The 15,794-nt window shown below is 39.6% G+C and overlaps 2 protein-coding genes across 2 annotated transcripts in view; both read left to right on the top strand.

Annotated features, from left to right (window-relative positions):
- rasgef1ba (RasGEF domain family, member 1Ba) overlaps positions 1 to 1,780 on the top strand; it is a 26,745-nt gene extending 24,965 nt beyond the window's left edge. The window contains exon 14 of the mRNA XM_017430859.2: positions 632 to 1,780. Within this exon, the coding sequence (XP_017286348.1) occupies positions 632 to 656 (25 nt within the window). The 3' untranslated portion in view covers positions 657 to 1,780. The remainder of the gene's footprint in view (positions 1 to 631) is intronic.
- Positions 1,781 to 5,375: 3,595 nt separating this feature from the next.
- Positions 5,376 to 15,794, top strand: part of prkg2 (protein kinase cGMP-dependent 2) — a 35,438-nt gene continuing 25,019 nt past the window's right edge. Inside the window, exons 1-5 of the mRNA XM_017430814.3 lie at positions 5,376 to 5,513; positions 7,290 to 7,797; positions 10,565 to 10,731; positions 13,774 to 13,887; positions 15,247 to 15,352. Of these exons, the coding sequence (XP_017286303.1) occupies positions 5,435 to 5,513; positions 7,290 to 7,797; positions 10,565 to 10,731; positions 13,774 to 13,887; positions 15,247 to 15,352 (974 nt within the window). The 5' untranslated portion in view covers positions 5,376 to 5,434. The remainder of the gene's footprint in view (positions 5,514 to 7,289; positions 7,798 to 10,564; positions 10,732 to 13,773; positions 13,888 to 15,246; positions 15,353 to 15,794) is intronic.

The following is a 15,794-nucleotide window of genomic DNA, read 5'->3' as shown; positions in this document are numbered from 1 at the left end:
TCATCATCATCATCATATGAAATAACTTTTTGTCACAACAAAAAATAGTGGCTGGTAAAATATTTGCGTGGCCGGTAAAACATTTTGTCCACCAGCCACTATGACTGGTGGACAAAATTTTTAATTTCCACCCCTGGTTACATGACTCATGATGAAGCACGAGATTACCAACATGAACTCATAACGAGTGGAGTTCCTCTGTCCTCTAGTGGCCAAAATAAGTAGTGCAACTTTAAAACTATTAAATCAGTGGTGTCCAATCCTGGTCCTTTAGGGCCGCTGTCCTGCATGTTTTAGATGCTTCTCTGCTTTGACACACCTGATTTGAATGACTGAGTCATTAACAGGCTTCTGCAGAACATCTAACATCTAAACATCTAAAACATGCAGGATAGTGGCCCCCCAGGACCAGGATTGGACACCACTGTATTAAATACTCCAAACACAAGCTGTCGAACTGTAAACATCCATCAAAGAGAAGGAAATAATTTAATTTATCAAGATTGATGCTATTGAAATCCAGACAGACAGAAAAAAATGTAAAATATCATAAAAAAGTGAATGTAAAACATATATACTGTATGTTTGGTTCATCCTCAGGTGCTTATGACATTCTGTCTTCTCTCTGCAGGTCCACTCTGCTAAGCAGGGTCTAAACCTCAGAGGAAACCAGGAAGAAGACAAACCCAACAGGCGAGACGTGTCCTGTCCACAAAGTATCCCCGTGTTGGAAGGGAAATGACAATCTGTTCAAACCAAGCTGTGTTTACCCTCTCCCTCTCGCTCTTTGTGCTGTGTATTTGAAAACAGCTGTTTTTCATCTCTTTGTACGACTTTATAGTCTTTTTGTTAAAGGAACACTACAAACCTCCGGAGGTTTCCCGTTGGAAGTGTTTCACCCCGACACTCCTGTGTGAAGTTGTTGAACTACAAAGTTAGCTGCTGGTTGGCTAACGCTGCAGAGACGCTTAACTTTCTGGTTCCGGACGCCAGCATTCTCCGTACGGAGAACCTCAACCTGAAACTCTGCTCATCCGTCACGCCTGTGACATTTTCTCGCTTTCCTTTTGTTCCATTCCAAGTTTCTTTTGCTTTATGAGTTTGAAGATTTTTGTTGTGATGTGTATGAAAAGAAATGCACTGGTTGTATTAAAAAAAAAAGATATTTTTGTTTAAATTTTGAGAGTTTTCTGAAGTAGGAAACACTTATTTAAAGAGTGGCTGCTGTGGTTTGCCTCGGCCTGAAGACGTCCCCCCCCCCGGTGACCAGAGCAGAAAAGTGAATACATTTTGTGTGTTTGACTAATGTGAAAGTGAGGATTTTATCTTAAGCCCCTCACAGGTTGTTTTATTTGTCATATTATTAAATTCTGCTTCACCTTTACTTTATTTATAAACCCGTGTCATCACATTCTCTTGTCATATCAATATTTACTGTTATTTAATTTTGTACCAGGTACATAACAAGCTAAAAAACGAGTAGTTCTCAGATATTTGCTTAATTATTTTTTATATAAGTTTGTATGAGACACTTATTTTTCAAGGTACTGGATCAGAGTATGAAGTTAAATGTTTTTGACCGATGTCTGCTTTGCCTTGACTGTTTCCCACTTGGTGCAGAGTGATGTTTTTGGTTATTTGTGTCTCGTGCCGTATGTTTCTTATGTCCTTTTCTGTGTTTATTCATTTTGTATTTGTACGGTTTAATTGGAATAGAGAAACAGTTTATAAATGATTTAGTTGTGCTTAAAAGAGAAAGTTAATAAAATGTTTCAAACGATCCAGTGGCTCTGTGGGTTTGTTAAATGGAGGATTATTGAGCTGTAGGTAAGAGGTCCATTTATGGGAAGCCTTCTCAGTTCTGGTTTAAGGTGTCAACACAAGGGTTAATTAAGAAAAAATCAAGATGATTATTGCTCAGGTATGGGAGAACTGAAGTATAGACCACTGAATATTACTTCATCCAAACCTCCACGTGCTTCATCTGCTTGAAAAAACCAAAACATGCATGTTTTGAACAAACTCCAAACTGAAGCCTCAGACGTGAATCAAACTGAGGACCTTTTTGCTGAAAGACATCTGCACCATCGTGCAGCCCTGAATGTTACACCAAGGAGTGAACAAGTTTCTAAATGATTGTATTTGTTGTTCAGCTGCATCCAAATTAACAGAAACAATTCCTGGAGCTCCTCGGCCCTCCATCCAGGACTTGGCTGCCTTAAGAACCAGGAAATGGGCTGAAAAAACCACCCTGGACCCCTCCCACCCTGGAGTTAATGTTCTCATTATGTGGTTTTAAATTTATTTTTGTTTGTTTACTTCAACTAGCATTAGTTAGGATCATAAATCTCAGTTTATGTTAGATTCAACTGAGAATAAAAACACCTATTTGGCTCCACCTTGTGTCCAAATTAAATAAGTACAACTGACTACAAACAGCTGAATTTCAAAGAACCTGCAGCTCAGTAATGTGATCTGAAATAAGGAAGCGATTAAGAGGTTTCTGATAATTAAGATTCCAACTAATTAAAACTAATTAATGTGCTTCATCACGTTAACGAGTCCTCTGTTGTGTCAAAGTCTGGCTGCTGTGTGATTTGGAACGATGTGTTTGTTCAGACACAGATACAGAAAACATTTCGGTGCAGATTAAAGACGTGTTCTCACAAAAAGAACCTCATATCAGCTGTGATGGATTAATTTTACATTTAGGTTTCTGTCACAGCTATAAATTTACATTTATAAATTTATTGTAATTGATGACATTCCTTGTTATAAACATGACTTCACAGTTCTAACTGTAAATATAACTGTAACTGTAACTCTGCAGCAGATTCAATAGAAAATAACAGCAATCAAGAGTTGCAAAAACAACTAAAAACCTTCTTCAATAAGGTACATTTTTACAGTGGATATCAGATGAGAGGGAAGGGTTCTCTGGATGTTTGCTACTTTCATAGAAAATAAGATATTTTTACAGAATTGAACTTTAATGTTGCCACATAAAGCAGATCCAACAGATGTACTACATTTCTGGATTTTCAAATGTACAGACAGGTGGAGGAGCAAACCTGTTTACATTCCCCTTTACTTCTAATTTAATAATGATTTTAATTTTAATTTTATATATATATATATATATATATATATATATATATATTGGCTATTTGAAATGCACAAATAAAATAAAAGTGTTCTGAGATCATAGAGTCAAACTGAATGATAAATGTGTAAAAAAAACATTGACTATATAAACACCAAAGCACAGCCAAAGTGTTTCTTATCATCCTAAAACATTAAAGTAAGTCTGCAGTAACTGATAAAGTGATAAATATGTGGTATCTATAAAATGAAAGACAAAGTGAAGCACTGAAGCAGTCAGGAGGCTGCAGCTCAGCAGCCTCACAGGAGAATTCTCTCTTCCACATGAAACATTTCCTATAATATTATTCAGAGTGACCTTTGTTTAATCTTGACTGTCATATTCTGAGAAATAAAATGCCTCTAAGCTGAGGATGAGTTCTGCAAATCCCTGAACTCCTCTCAGTCGCTGGGAGAAAGAACAAAACCAGCTTTATTTGTTTGTTTGCTGGCTGAAAGCGTGTCCTCAGACCCTCTGCCCGGTTCTGGTCGGGTTCAGGCTGGATGTCAGTGACCTGGATTCTTTGTTATTGTGACCCGACGGCTGCAGATGGATCCGTTCTGGCCACCTGCCATCGTTGTTTATGCTGGGAGTGGAATCTGCTGCAGGCAGGGCTGCTGCTCAGATGCAGACGCTCAGAGAAAACCGATTAATCATGTGTGGGTGTGAAGGACTGCGTGCAGCGTGTCGTCCACATACTCGCCTGTCCAGAAGTTAAAATGCAGGCTGTGATTTGTTGCAATCAAAAGAGTAAAATTACTAAAAAATGATTACTGTCACTGAGCTTTTGACTTGTTCAGCAGCATCTGTTCTGGTTCTTGTTTCCAGCTCGTTTCTTTGCTTTGACCAACATTGTGTTACTACATTTAACCCCCAGCATCAACTCTATGATGATAATTTATTTAAATTTTTAATAGAATAAGCCGCTAGGGAGCACAAGCCAGTGCATCTCTTGTGACGGTCCCAAGCTCGGGTAAATGGTGAGGGTTGTGTCAGGAGGGCATCCGGCGTTAAACCCTTTTGCCAAACTGTCCAAGTGATACCATATCTGATCGGTCGAGGTTTGGGTTAATGACAACCGCCACCGATGCTGTTGACAAACAGGATGCTGCTGTTAGTCAAAGACCACGAGGAGGGAAATGTTCCGGGAGACAAGAGGCAAGACAAGAGTGGAGGACCGAGAGTAGCATCTCCAAACATAGGGACAATGAGAGGCAAAGGTAGAGAGCTGGCTGACATGATGCAGAGGAGGAAGGTGTTGAGGTTCTCCTTGGGAGGGACGAGGATGGACAGCATTAGGAATGAGGACATCAGAGGTCCAGCACAGGTTGGAGGACTGGGAGATAAAGTTAAAGAAGACAGATTGAGATGGTTTGGACATGTGCAGAGGAGGGACAGAAGGATGTTAGAGACAAAGAGGACAGACTGAGATGGTTTGGACATGTGCAGAGGAGGGACAGAAGGATGTTAGAGACAAAGAGGGAAATTAATGGATGCAGTTCGAGAGGACATGGAGGACAGAGGACACATAGGACAGAGTTAGATGGAGGAGGAGGACTCGCTGTGGATAGATAGATAGATAGATAGATAGATAGATAGATAGATAGATAGATAGATAGATAGATAGATAGATAGATAGATAGATAGATAGATAGAAGTATAGCAAGCCGGTTTATCATATAATAAGCTCTTTTTTTTTTATTAAAGCAGATAGGAATCTAGAATGTTTTTTTCTCAGTCAAAAAGGTTTCTGGGTATCTGATGTGTTCTTTTTAAGCAGGAATAAGTGTATAAACATTTTTTAAATAAAACTTTTAGAAAGTTATCATTGGTTGTACGTCTTCAGCTGATTAACCTTTGGAGTCAGCCGAGATTAAGCAACCTCAGCAAACACAGAAATGGCCATAACTTAGGAAATTTTACAAATATTGAGCTAAACTTTGAGAATCACCCCCATCTGCTGTTTACAGATCGGCATGCAAGGTGGCGGGTGATATGCATTCCTTTAAAGAATGCTACTTTTAAATTAATTTCTAACTCTAACGCAACTTCAGAGATATAATATAATGTTTACTGGTAGGAATGACACTATAGATATGTTGAAATGAATTCTGACTGACAGGAAAGGCTGTCAGTGAAATGTGAGACTGGAGTCTGGTTTGATTATATGTTACAACGGCCTGCCATACCCGTGTCAGCCCTGCCAAACAGCGGATGGGGGAGAGAGCGCGAGGGATGCAGAGGCGGGAGAGGATGGGAGCCGAGCCGTAGATCAGTGGACCGACTGTCCCGATGCTCCGGTGTCCGAGCGCCTTCCTCCCGTTCTTCCACCGTCCTCCGAGCTCGTCTGAAGGCTCCGGAAACAGCCCAGGTAAGAACCGGAATCCGCCCCAAGAGAGCCATCTTTGTCTCAGACCCACGGCAGGAAGTTGCAGGTGCACGCGCTCCCATCAGATGTTTTGATTAGAAGCAGAACTATTAATTAGTGTTTTGATTGGCTAAGAGTTGGACGAAACCACAACTTCCTCCTGTTCGCCCTCCCTCACGTGTGTCTGCAGTTTTAATCCAAATAAAAGTAAAAAGAAGAGTTATAGTTGTTTACATGATGTTTGTAGTTGTTTATATGATGGCTGTAGTTGTTTACATGATGACTGTAGTTGTTTACCTGATGGCTGTAGTTGTTTACATGATGTTTGTAGTTGTTTATATGATGGCTGTAGTTGTTTACCTGATGGCTGTAGTTGTTTATCTGATGGCTGTAGTTGTTTACCTGATGGCTGTAGTTGTATATATGATGGCTGTAGTTGTTTATATGATGGCTGTACTTGTTTACATGATGGCTGTACTTGTCATATGATGGCTGTAGTTGTTTATATGATGTCTGTAGTTGTTTATATGATGTCTGTAGTTGTTTATATGATGTCTGTAGTTGTTTACATGTCTGTAGTTGTTTACCTGATGGTTGTAGTTGTTTACATGATGTCTGTAGTTGTTTACCTGATGTCTGTAGTTGTTTACCTGATGTCTGTAGTTGTTTACCTGATGGCTGTAGTTGTTTACCTGATGGTTGTAGTTGTATATATGACGGCAGACTGATCTGACTGACTGTATCCAGCAGGACTGAATGATATGAATGAAATCTACTGTGTGTGTGTGTGAGTGGGCAGAAATCCCAAATAACAACAACTGGATTGTTCTCAAAAATGTTCCCCATTTACACATGATGCATGCAGAGAAAAACACGATTCTGACATCGTTTTTGAAGCTGTTTGCGATTGCTTTTTAAATCCTATATTATTTCATAAGCTCCCTGAGCAGCTTCTGCTCACTGAGAGTCTGTTCATGTAATCCAACACTTCCTGCCTTCTGAATAATGAATGAAGGAGACACTCATTGACTATTATAAGCTGGATTTTCTGTCTGTCTCCTCTGTTTCCTCGCTGCATCAGCTGTTTTAAGTGAAATCTCACTCAGGCGTTTTTTTGCCTTAGATGTCATGGAGGACACGTCTGTGGCAGACCTATAGCCTTTTTTTGTTTGCTGTTTGATTAGTTGTGGCAGCCATTTTGAATCAGGTTGACATCAGAAGTTAATCAGTTTTTGTTGTTTTAAGATGGATATGATGTAAATAACAGAGGAAATGGTTCATATTTTAGATAAATGTTAGAAATCATCAAGTAAAATGTAAGAGATGAGTGTGTGAATAATTAGTAATTCAGTGTGAGAGCTGAATGGCTTTGCTGAAATTTGCTGCAGAGCTGAAACTAAGTTGTTAAAGCTAAAAAAGCAGCGAAGTAGCTAATATCTAAAAGGAGGAAAACACTAGCTGAAAGCTAAAAGTGGCATAAGAAGACAGCCAGATAAAAAAAAACAGTTTTAAAGGAACTGAAGAGATCTTTGTGTATGTCTGTGTGAAAAAATGTTTGAAATGTTAAAATTTATGAAAATCAGATCATAGCACCCATCTCTTAAATGAGCTGAATGTTTTGATATATGAATGCCTAAAATGGCACAAAATATGCAGAAGTAGTTTGACTGAAAAAACATCTGAAAAAATAGAAAACAATATAGAGAATGATGACTCAGCGTTCACAGAGTAGAGGGACAAACATCTTTTAATGTGCAACTTTAAATCTCGTCTTTTTAGGCAATATGGGGAACGGTTCGATGAAATCAAAGCGCTACAAACAAACTGACGGCTCAGCTCCAGCTTCCAACGGTCAGGTCCATAAAGACCATCGAGGTGGGTTCAAGAAGTCGTCAGTGGACTCCCTGAGGGTCCGGGTGGAGGAGCTGGAGCAGGAAGTGAAGAGGAAGGACGAGGAGCTCAGTGCCAAAGAGCAGCAGATCAAAGTTCTCCAGGAGCACGTGGCCAAACAGACGCAGGTTCTGTCCGAGCTGAGCGAGGAACTGCAGAACAAGTGCATCCAACTAAACAAGCTGCAGGACGTGGTGAAGAGCGGCGCCCCGGCGGGGCTCACTTCACGACCCCCTTCTGTCAGAGCCAGCAGCAGGAGCAGCCCCAATCTCAGCGTCCGCATCAAAGAAAGCCTGAACAGAAGGAGGGGCGCCAAAGCCGGGGTGTCCGCTGAACCCACGTCCAGCAGCCTCCCAAAGTTCTCCTTCGAGAAAGCTCGGGTACCAAAGGATGCAAGGTGAGATGCTTGTCTTTTCAGAAAGGCTTTAAAAGATGACAAACAAGGGCAGGCAGGAACCAGTTAGAGGAACCCTCAGGCCCAGTCCACCGCGAGATTTCTAAAGGCAAGCAAGACAGAGAACGGGTGCAAAACTTCTCCACACCCCTCCTCTGAAGCTGAACATCTCCTGTTACTGCCCTGATTCATGGCAGCAGCTCTCTGTGTTACAGTATGTCCTGCCCCAACAAGAGGGTTATAAGATTAGGAAGTAAGTTGATCTTAAAATGTTTACTCATGGGGATGCAGAGGCAGCAAGCTAAGAGGAAACAGAAACTGAATTTGCCTCGAATTGGACTAAATGCAGCTCAGAATGGCATATAAGTAAAAAAAATATATATATATATATATTACAGATTGTATTGCTAGCACACAAAGCATCTTTATAGATTAAGAAAGAAACTAAAACCTGTTTTTCTTCATGACTTTGAGAAAACGTGAAAATCATGTAAAATGACTTTGTGCTAAGGTCAAACTGATTGCTGCTCTGTTGACTCTTAATTTGGAAATATCTGCCAAAATCAGCTTATTTGATCAGTAATTGGCTCTGAATGTTTGTGATTAAAAAATGACTCTGCAGCTTTATTGGAACATAAGTGCTGAGCCACTGCAACCCCTGAAAACTGATCTTATTGACTTTGAACAAAATAAGTGAAATGTTTTGTATTTGTTGTTGTATTTGCTTTTATGAATGGGTCTAAAATGTGTGACCTTATCTTTGTGCTATTTGTTAATGTGTACACAGCAAGATCAGATAGAAAACTAACAGCTCAAAATGCTATTTACTGCCTAAAGCAAGTTGTATTTGATTCCACAACACAAAGTACAAATACAAGTGCTCTGAAGTAGAGCTATAAATGTACATGTATTTGTACTTAATCATTATGGTACTGTGTCTGGACGGGTACAGGCAATCACACAAAGAATACGTTAGGCACATGAGGTCACAGCAGAGTTTTGCTGACTGTCGCAACAAGAAAAAACGAGTAGAGGAAGCTATCTAAAGCACTTTATGGTCAATATGTTCTGTGGGCACCGTTGGAACAGACCCCAGAGCAGAGAGAACGGCACACATGTACAAACTGCATCAAAGTTAAGTGATGGTTGCTGGGAGTTAGAAAATATATCCAAGAGGTAGCTCATTCTTTTCAGCTGCAGCTTTAATGCTGCATGTGCCTGTCAGGGTGTCAGAGGAAAACTCTGGCATTATATTAACAAACGACTAGAAGAAGAAGCAGCATTATAAGTTCAGAATACCCTCGGAGTTCAGGGATTTTAGGCTTGTTCAGCTCCTGAGCAACAACTGCCTCCATGTTTATCCCAAACTGAGCAGAGAGCAGAGTGACAGTTTGTTTGACATGTGGCCTTTAGGAGACTGTTTGGGTTCAGTTGAATTACACAACACAATCTGACTTTTTATTTTAATTTTATAGTGAAGTTACCAGCTGATGAATCTTACCCCACATGAGCTGCTACCTTGGAGCATCCTCACTAACAAGGATGATTTGTTTCTCTGTCTCTGCTTCTGGGTGGGTCATTGTCTGTTGTTAAGACAAAAAAGAATAAAAAACAACTTGCATTTGCCCCCCCGTTGTGCCAAACCCATACTAAACCATGACCCTCCTACAGAGGTGCATACTGAACCATTACTTATGCTGACTGTTACACCCCACCCTGCTGTGAATCAACACTTGCATGCTGACCCTCGTTCCTGATCCTGACGTTTAAAACCAATAATCCCAGCGTAGATTATATAAGCAGATGTATGTGATGCAGCCTGGAACGCTCACCCTCTGTGAACGACGGTGACAAGTTGCAGAGTAATGACACAGCTAGGTGGCAGGAGGCGAGGATGGTTGAAAAATACAACTTTATTTTAGCTGCACTGCCATTATGAAGCTCCAAAGTGAATATTTATGTCACAACATCAGGTGGATAAACAGACCACCCACTGCCTCATGATCTATAAAATGTAGCTCTTAACCTTTTCAGTTTACAGCTCCCAAAGGAAGTGATGTCTTTTTTATGCGGCCCCTCGCTGCAGCTGTTCAAATCTGCACCGGTGAACTTTGACAGCTCATGATGATGTTGTGTTTACGCTGTTTTGTTTGATTCATTGTCAGAAAATAGCACAGAAGCTTCAAGTAGTCATCATGTCACTGGAGACAAAATATTTATCACGTAGGCCAAAAAGAAATGATGAGTAATGATGATGTAGGAGTGCTGGTGGCTCAGCAATACATCAGAGCAGCCAGAGGATGAAGGAAACAGAAATATATACACATGTGATGGTTTACTCCTATATAACGTGTCGTGTTTTTATGCTGCAGCAACAGAAGCAGACCTATTACACCTGGACCAGGTGTCTCACCTATAGATGCTCCTCCTTCCTTCATCTGGGGGCAGCTCTTTGATTTTTCACCTTAACATCACATGCGTCACAACATTATTCCCTCATGACACCTTCATCACTGAGTTTACTGACTGCCACAGCTTGTGGTTTTCTTTATTAAAGTATTTTTGTATAAAAAACTTTAGATTTTTTTGCCTTTAAGACTTTGTCTTCACAGTTTTTGTCGTGGTTTTTGAGTCAGTAAATGACAAATGCAACAAGTCATATCACAGATAAGCTCCCGGTTGGCTCATAAGTTCATATAAGTTGTTAAATACTTAAGAAATGTAAATATATAACCAGCGGAGTAAAAGTGTGTTTTCTGATGTGCGACAGTGTAAAGAAGCTCCTGACAGACGCTCTGAACAAGAACCAGTACCTGAAGAGGCTGGAGCAGCAGCAGATCAAGGACATGGTGGAGTGCATGTACGAGCGCACGTACCAGCAGGGAGAATACGTCATTCAGCAGGGAGAGCCGGGGAATCACCTGTTTGTCCTGGCAGGTGGGTTCATCTCTGTCTCATCTTCGTCTGGGCAAAAAGCAAAAGTCTGGAGGTGAAAATATCTTTACCTGCAGAAGCTGATTGGATTACTGATGAGTGATGATTATTCTAGTGGCACAAACATTGCACAGAGACCAAATTAAAGTTAGATGTAGCCTGCAGGTCTGACCAGTCGAGCCAGTGCAGGAAACTCTTCTTCTGTTTGCCCTGCAGGAGGAGGCACATCCGAAACACAAAACTATGTTCTGTACACACAAGAGGAAGAATCAAGATTTAGTAGTTCTTGTAATTTCATAACAGCTAATGGCATAAAGTCCCAAACCTTCTGAGAAGATTTGCTGCCACACCAAACATCACTATAAAAAAAAAATTATTGAAAGAATGTTTTTGTGCCAAATTTAAAAAAAGATGTTAGTGCTTAATAAAATATGTTGTTGATGTGTCTCAGCTGTGAGCACACAGAATCTTAGCTCAATATCTGTAAGATTGACTGTAAGATAAGCTGTTTTTTTTTGTTTGCTAAAGCCAGGATCTCACAGGGCTGCAACTGTTAGAGACAAACGGCAAAAAAGAGAATAAATTGTAATCAAATTGAGACATAATTAAGACACTTTGTGACTAAATTGAGACAAATAAAACTTCACATCATTCTCAGAAACGTCACACGAATGTTGCAGTTTGTTTGCAGTTACGTGCATACGCAGACATGCTGACAAATTATTCAGTGGTTCCTAAAAGACAGGCACACAAACACGTCTGGTTACGCCTTTCATGGCGGCGGAGGATCGTAAATAAACATCTGCAGGAACTTTTTACAACTTGTGAATTTCAGTTACCTCACCACAGCCTGGTCTTTGTAATATCACATCTTCTGAATGAAGTCCTGAGGATAGAGCTTTTCTAAAAGGTGATTGGTCGGAGTCAATTTAAAAACAGAAAAGGTTATTTAATTCATTCAGTAGTAATTTTCTAATGAGTTTGTATTATTATTATTAGTACATGAGAACTTAAGACAATAAAAAAGCTGAGCACTGAACAGAAAACTGCACTTTGATTGGGATCAGGTCAGTAAATTTAAATGTTACCTTCATCAGGATGATGACAATAATATTTATTCATCATGTGAAAATAGCAACAACAGCCTGAAACTGTCAGGCTGTGTGTAGCATTTTAAACTGAGTTCTTATGGTTTGTGTGTCCTCTTTGCCCTCGTTGGTCGCCGCGAAGCCTCTCTGACAACGAGCCAATCAAATCACAGCAGCGCTGCACAAACCGGGCTTTCAGTTGGTTCCACGGCTTTACTCAGATTCACGGGACGTGAATATTTGCAGGGCTTTTCGTTGTTTTGAAAGCTTAGCTGGACTTTATTTGAAGAATGTACGTTATAATTATTTTGGTGGGTGAAACTTATTTTTGGCAGATGGAAGCAGAATACATTCTTGTGGTTTACCAGCTCTTGGCAGGAGAGAGAAAAGTTACATTTGAACCCTAAGTCATAGTGTCATGAAGTAAATGAAACTTACTATAATTTTACTTTAATATTTATGTTTCTTTTCTTTTGTCATTTATGTATTTGCTTATGAATAAGTAATTTAAATGCGGAAACAGAGTATTTAAATGACCACAGGGGTTCTGGTTTGTCCACATCCAGTGTTGCAGGTGGTGAAATTTACAAATTAAACACAAACTGGACATTTCTTTCTTCTATTGTTTAGTGTTGGACTGATTTCTCTGCACCATGTTGGTCCAGGAATGCATGCATATTAACGCTGTCTTGTTGCTCTGTCATATATGTCCAGACATTTGTCACCAAAGTTAGAAATTGTTAAATATTTGTTTTTAAAAGCTTGTGGAATTAAGTTAAATCAAACTGCAGAAAGTCAATTCCAAAGTCACTGTAAATATATGACAAAATTAAAAGGCAAAAGCTTAATCCATGATAGCTTTTACTTTTCTAATGAGGCTCTGAAATTCACAAACATCAGGAGACGTTACTGATTATAATCTCAGTAACGATGCCTTCTGTCCTAATTTCTGTTGCAAATTTTATTCAGAATAATTTCAGGACTTCTCACAGACAGAGAGTTTGGAAATGTAGGGCTTTGTTGTTGTTTTGAATCACATCACTCATTCGTTCAGTAATTTAATTTAACCTTATTAATTTACACAAATTTTAAGCTGGAAAAAAAAAGTTGGCAAAGGGACAGCAAAAGGCTGTAAAAAAAAATAAGCAGTACAAATAAGAAACAGCTGGAGGAGCATTTCGCAACTAATTAGGTTAATTAACAGGTCAGTGAGAGGACTGGGGATAAAACGAGCATTTCAGAGGAAAGATGAGCTGAGATTCACTGTCTGAAAATAGTGGAAAATTTTCAAAATAATGTTCCTCCTAAATCACATCCTGCATCCATTTCAACAGCCTGGCTTCACAGTAGAAGAGTCTGGAGGCTGAACTGGTTTGTCTGCAGTTCAGACCTAAGACTGAACTCTGGAAATCTTGAAATATGCTCTGTTTAAAAACACAAAAATCACCTTCTGTTTGTGTCTTTCACGATTTAAATGAGACTCTAATTTCATTCAGTTGGGTTATAGATAGATTTTATTACAGACTCAGAGTCCAATTTACATAAAAAAGATAACAAATACAATAAAATAATAAAAAGTACAATAGTAAAGGTACCTAACCATTCAGGAGGCAATCATACCAATATCTCCAAAGGACAGATGAGTATTTCACTGCACTATATTTAACGTTAGTCAACAGTAGAATAATTCTATTATTAGACTCATTTAAACAACAAATAAATTTATACATAAACTTTCTTAAAACAGCCATCAAAGTGCTGACACGAGCAGATACAAACAGTTCACTGGCACTGGTCCATCTGGGCTTTTTTAACAAAAGTCTTAATGTATCATTGTAAGCCACCTTCAATCTATGAAGACTGGCTTTTTTAAAATTGCACCACAAAGCTGTGTCCTGTTTGTCCCTGATCTGGTCCCACTGTTATGATTGTTAACTCTTTTATTTCACATTTTCAGATGGGAAGCTGGATGTGTTTCAACAAAACAAACTGCTCACATCGATCACGGTGTGGACCACGTTTGGAGAATTAGCCATTCTGTACAACTGCACACGCACAGCATCAGTGAGAGGTAAAACCTTTTTTAAACTCTTACAGTAAAGACTGAAAGTTCTCTTTCTTTTTTATAAATGCATGCTGAGGCTATAAGCATCAAACACATGAACCACTCGGAGGGCTGAACTTGTAACAGTGTGACAGACCTAATCAAACATTGTCCTGTTTGTCCCTGCTCTGGTCCCAGTGAGTCCAGACAGAGTTAAAGTCTGTGTCCCAGTTCAGATGTTGGACACGTGTTGGGTTGAGTGGTACATGCTGACCTCTTCAGCGTGGGACACACTATTTAAAGGCAAAGTGTTCAGTTCATCACTGAAACACATCTTAGTTTGACATTAATTCTCTCTAAAGGCTTTTTGAGTATGAAATTTCCTTTTAAAGTCAATATATTTGAACGTTTGCACATAATTGTTGATTTTGTTTTTGTCTCACACTGGACTTGGGTCCTGAAGTCTGAGGTCAGATGTTCTGCTTTGGTTTAAAATCATCTTGTACAAATCCACAACCCACTCTGGACTCCTTTGACCTTCATCTCTGACTTCTTTGGTGAAGCAAACAAGATTTTTCGCGGCTGTGTTGACAAACGCTTTACTTGGCATCCTGACCGGCTTTTATGTCCGTGGCTTTTGGAAAGTGGACACCATGTTCTGTGTGAGAGCACACTTTGATTGGACTGGTGTATTTAACGAGGTAAATTAATTTTATATTGATCCTTAAGGAGTGGGCGTCGAGGTGACCTGAATATTCAGGGTGAACAGGAAGGTGGAAGATTTTTATTTGTTCTTTTTTCGTTTTAAACATCTCTTTATACCCTCAGAAGTTTGTCTAAGATCCTTTTTTCACCTTTTTTCCTTCCAAATGACAAAGCAACAGCTTATTTTTAATGTCCACAGCTTGCAAAACTGTATTCTAGCCTGTGTGTGATTTATTTTTTTTATTTGTTTCCCGCCTCCACCCACATCGTACTTGCTTCGACTTTTTTGTACCCACCTTAGCATCCACCCCCATGTTAATGATTTAATCTGCTTACAGTGATATGAGGAAAGTGAAAGTGCTGTAAATGTGTCGGGTTTAGCACATCAGTGTGTGTAAATGCATAAAAAAGAAAATTACATGCACATGCAAATATGATTCTCGTAAACTATGCCTTTTTTGTTTTTACTAAAGTGTTTCTTTTTGCATTGGGTGTGTGAAGTGTTTTTTAAAGAAAGGTTTTGTTTTTAAATTATAACTTAGCAATACAAAACCCTGTAGGCCAAAACAGTATTTTTCTCGTTGAGCCTTTCAGTTTCTGAGGCATTTTTCTCTCAGGGCCACTAAATAATTTCTTCCCAGTGAAATGTCAGAACCTATGTGTTTTTTCCTGCTTTTACAGCCGTGAACAAAGTGAGAACATGGGCTTTGGACCGAGAGGTGTTCCAGAACATCATGAGGAGGACGGCTGAGACGCGACACGAGCAGTACCGCAACTTCCTCCGAAGGTCAGGCCCAAGTCTCAGCCAATCAGTTAGCAACACCTGATTATTATGAATCTTTCAACGATCAACAGAAAAACTGTTAGAGAATAATCTGTAAGAAACCCTTATGTTTACCTGTGAAGACATGTAGGAATCTTTTTTTTTCGTCTTAAGAAATATGGTTGTTGAATTCCTTGATGTTATGAATTGTTGTAGAAGGGTGACTGGATAGCATGACAACTGGTGAAAATAAATTATTATTAAAATGACCAAATTTACTGTATATTAAAACTGCAGTTTCTGCATTAATCCCTGAGGAGAACCCGACCCTAGCCCAGGGTCAAAAGGCCCTAACCCCGTCAACCCTGAGGAGACCCTAACCCTAGCCCAGGGTCAAAAGGCCCTAACCCCTTCAACCCTGAGGAGACCCTAACCCTAGCCCTGGGCCAAAAGACCCTAACCCTTT

The sequence above is a fragment of the Kryptolebias marmoratus genome, linkage group LG1 (genome assembly GCF_001649575.2).
Source record: "Kryptolebias marmoratus isolate JLee-2015 linkage group LG1, ASM164957v2, whole genome shotgun sequence".
Taxonomy (NCBI): Eukaryota; Metazoa; Chordata; class Actinopteri; order Cyprinodontiformes; family Rivulidae; genus Kryptolebias; species Kryptolebias marmoratus.
The sequence above is the reverse complement of the archived record's forward strand: the minus strand, read 5'-3'. Positions and strand labels throughout refer to the sequence as shown.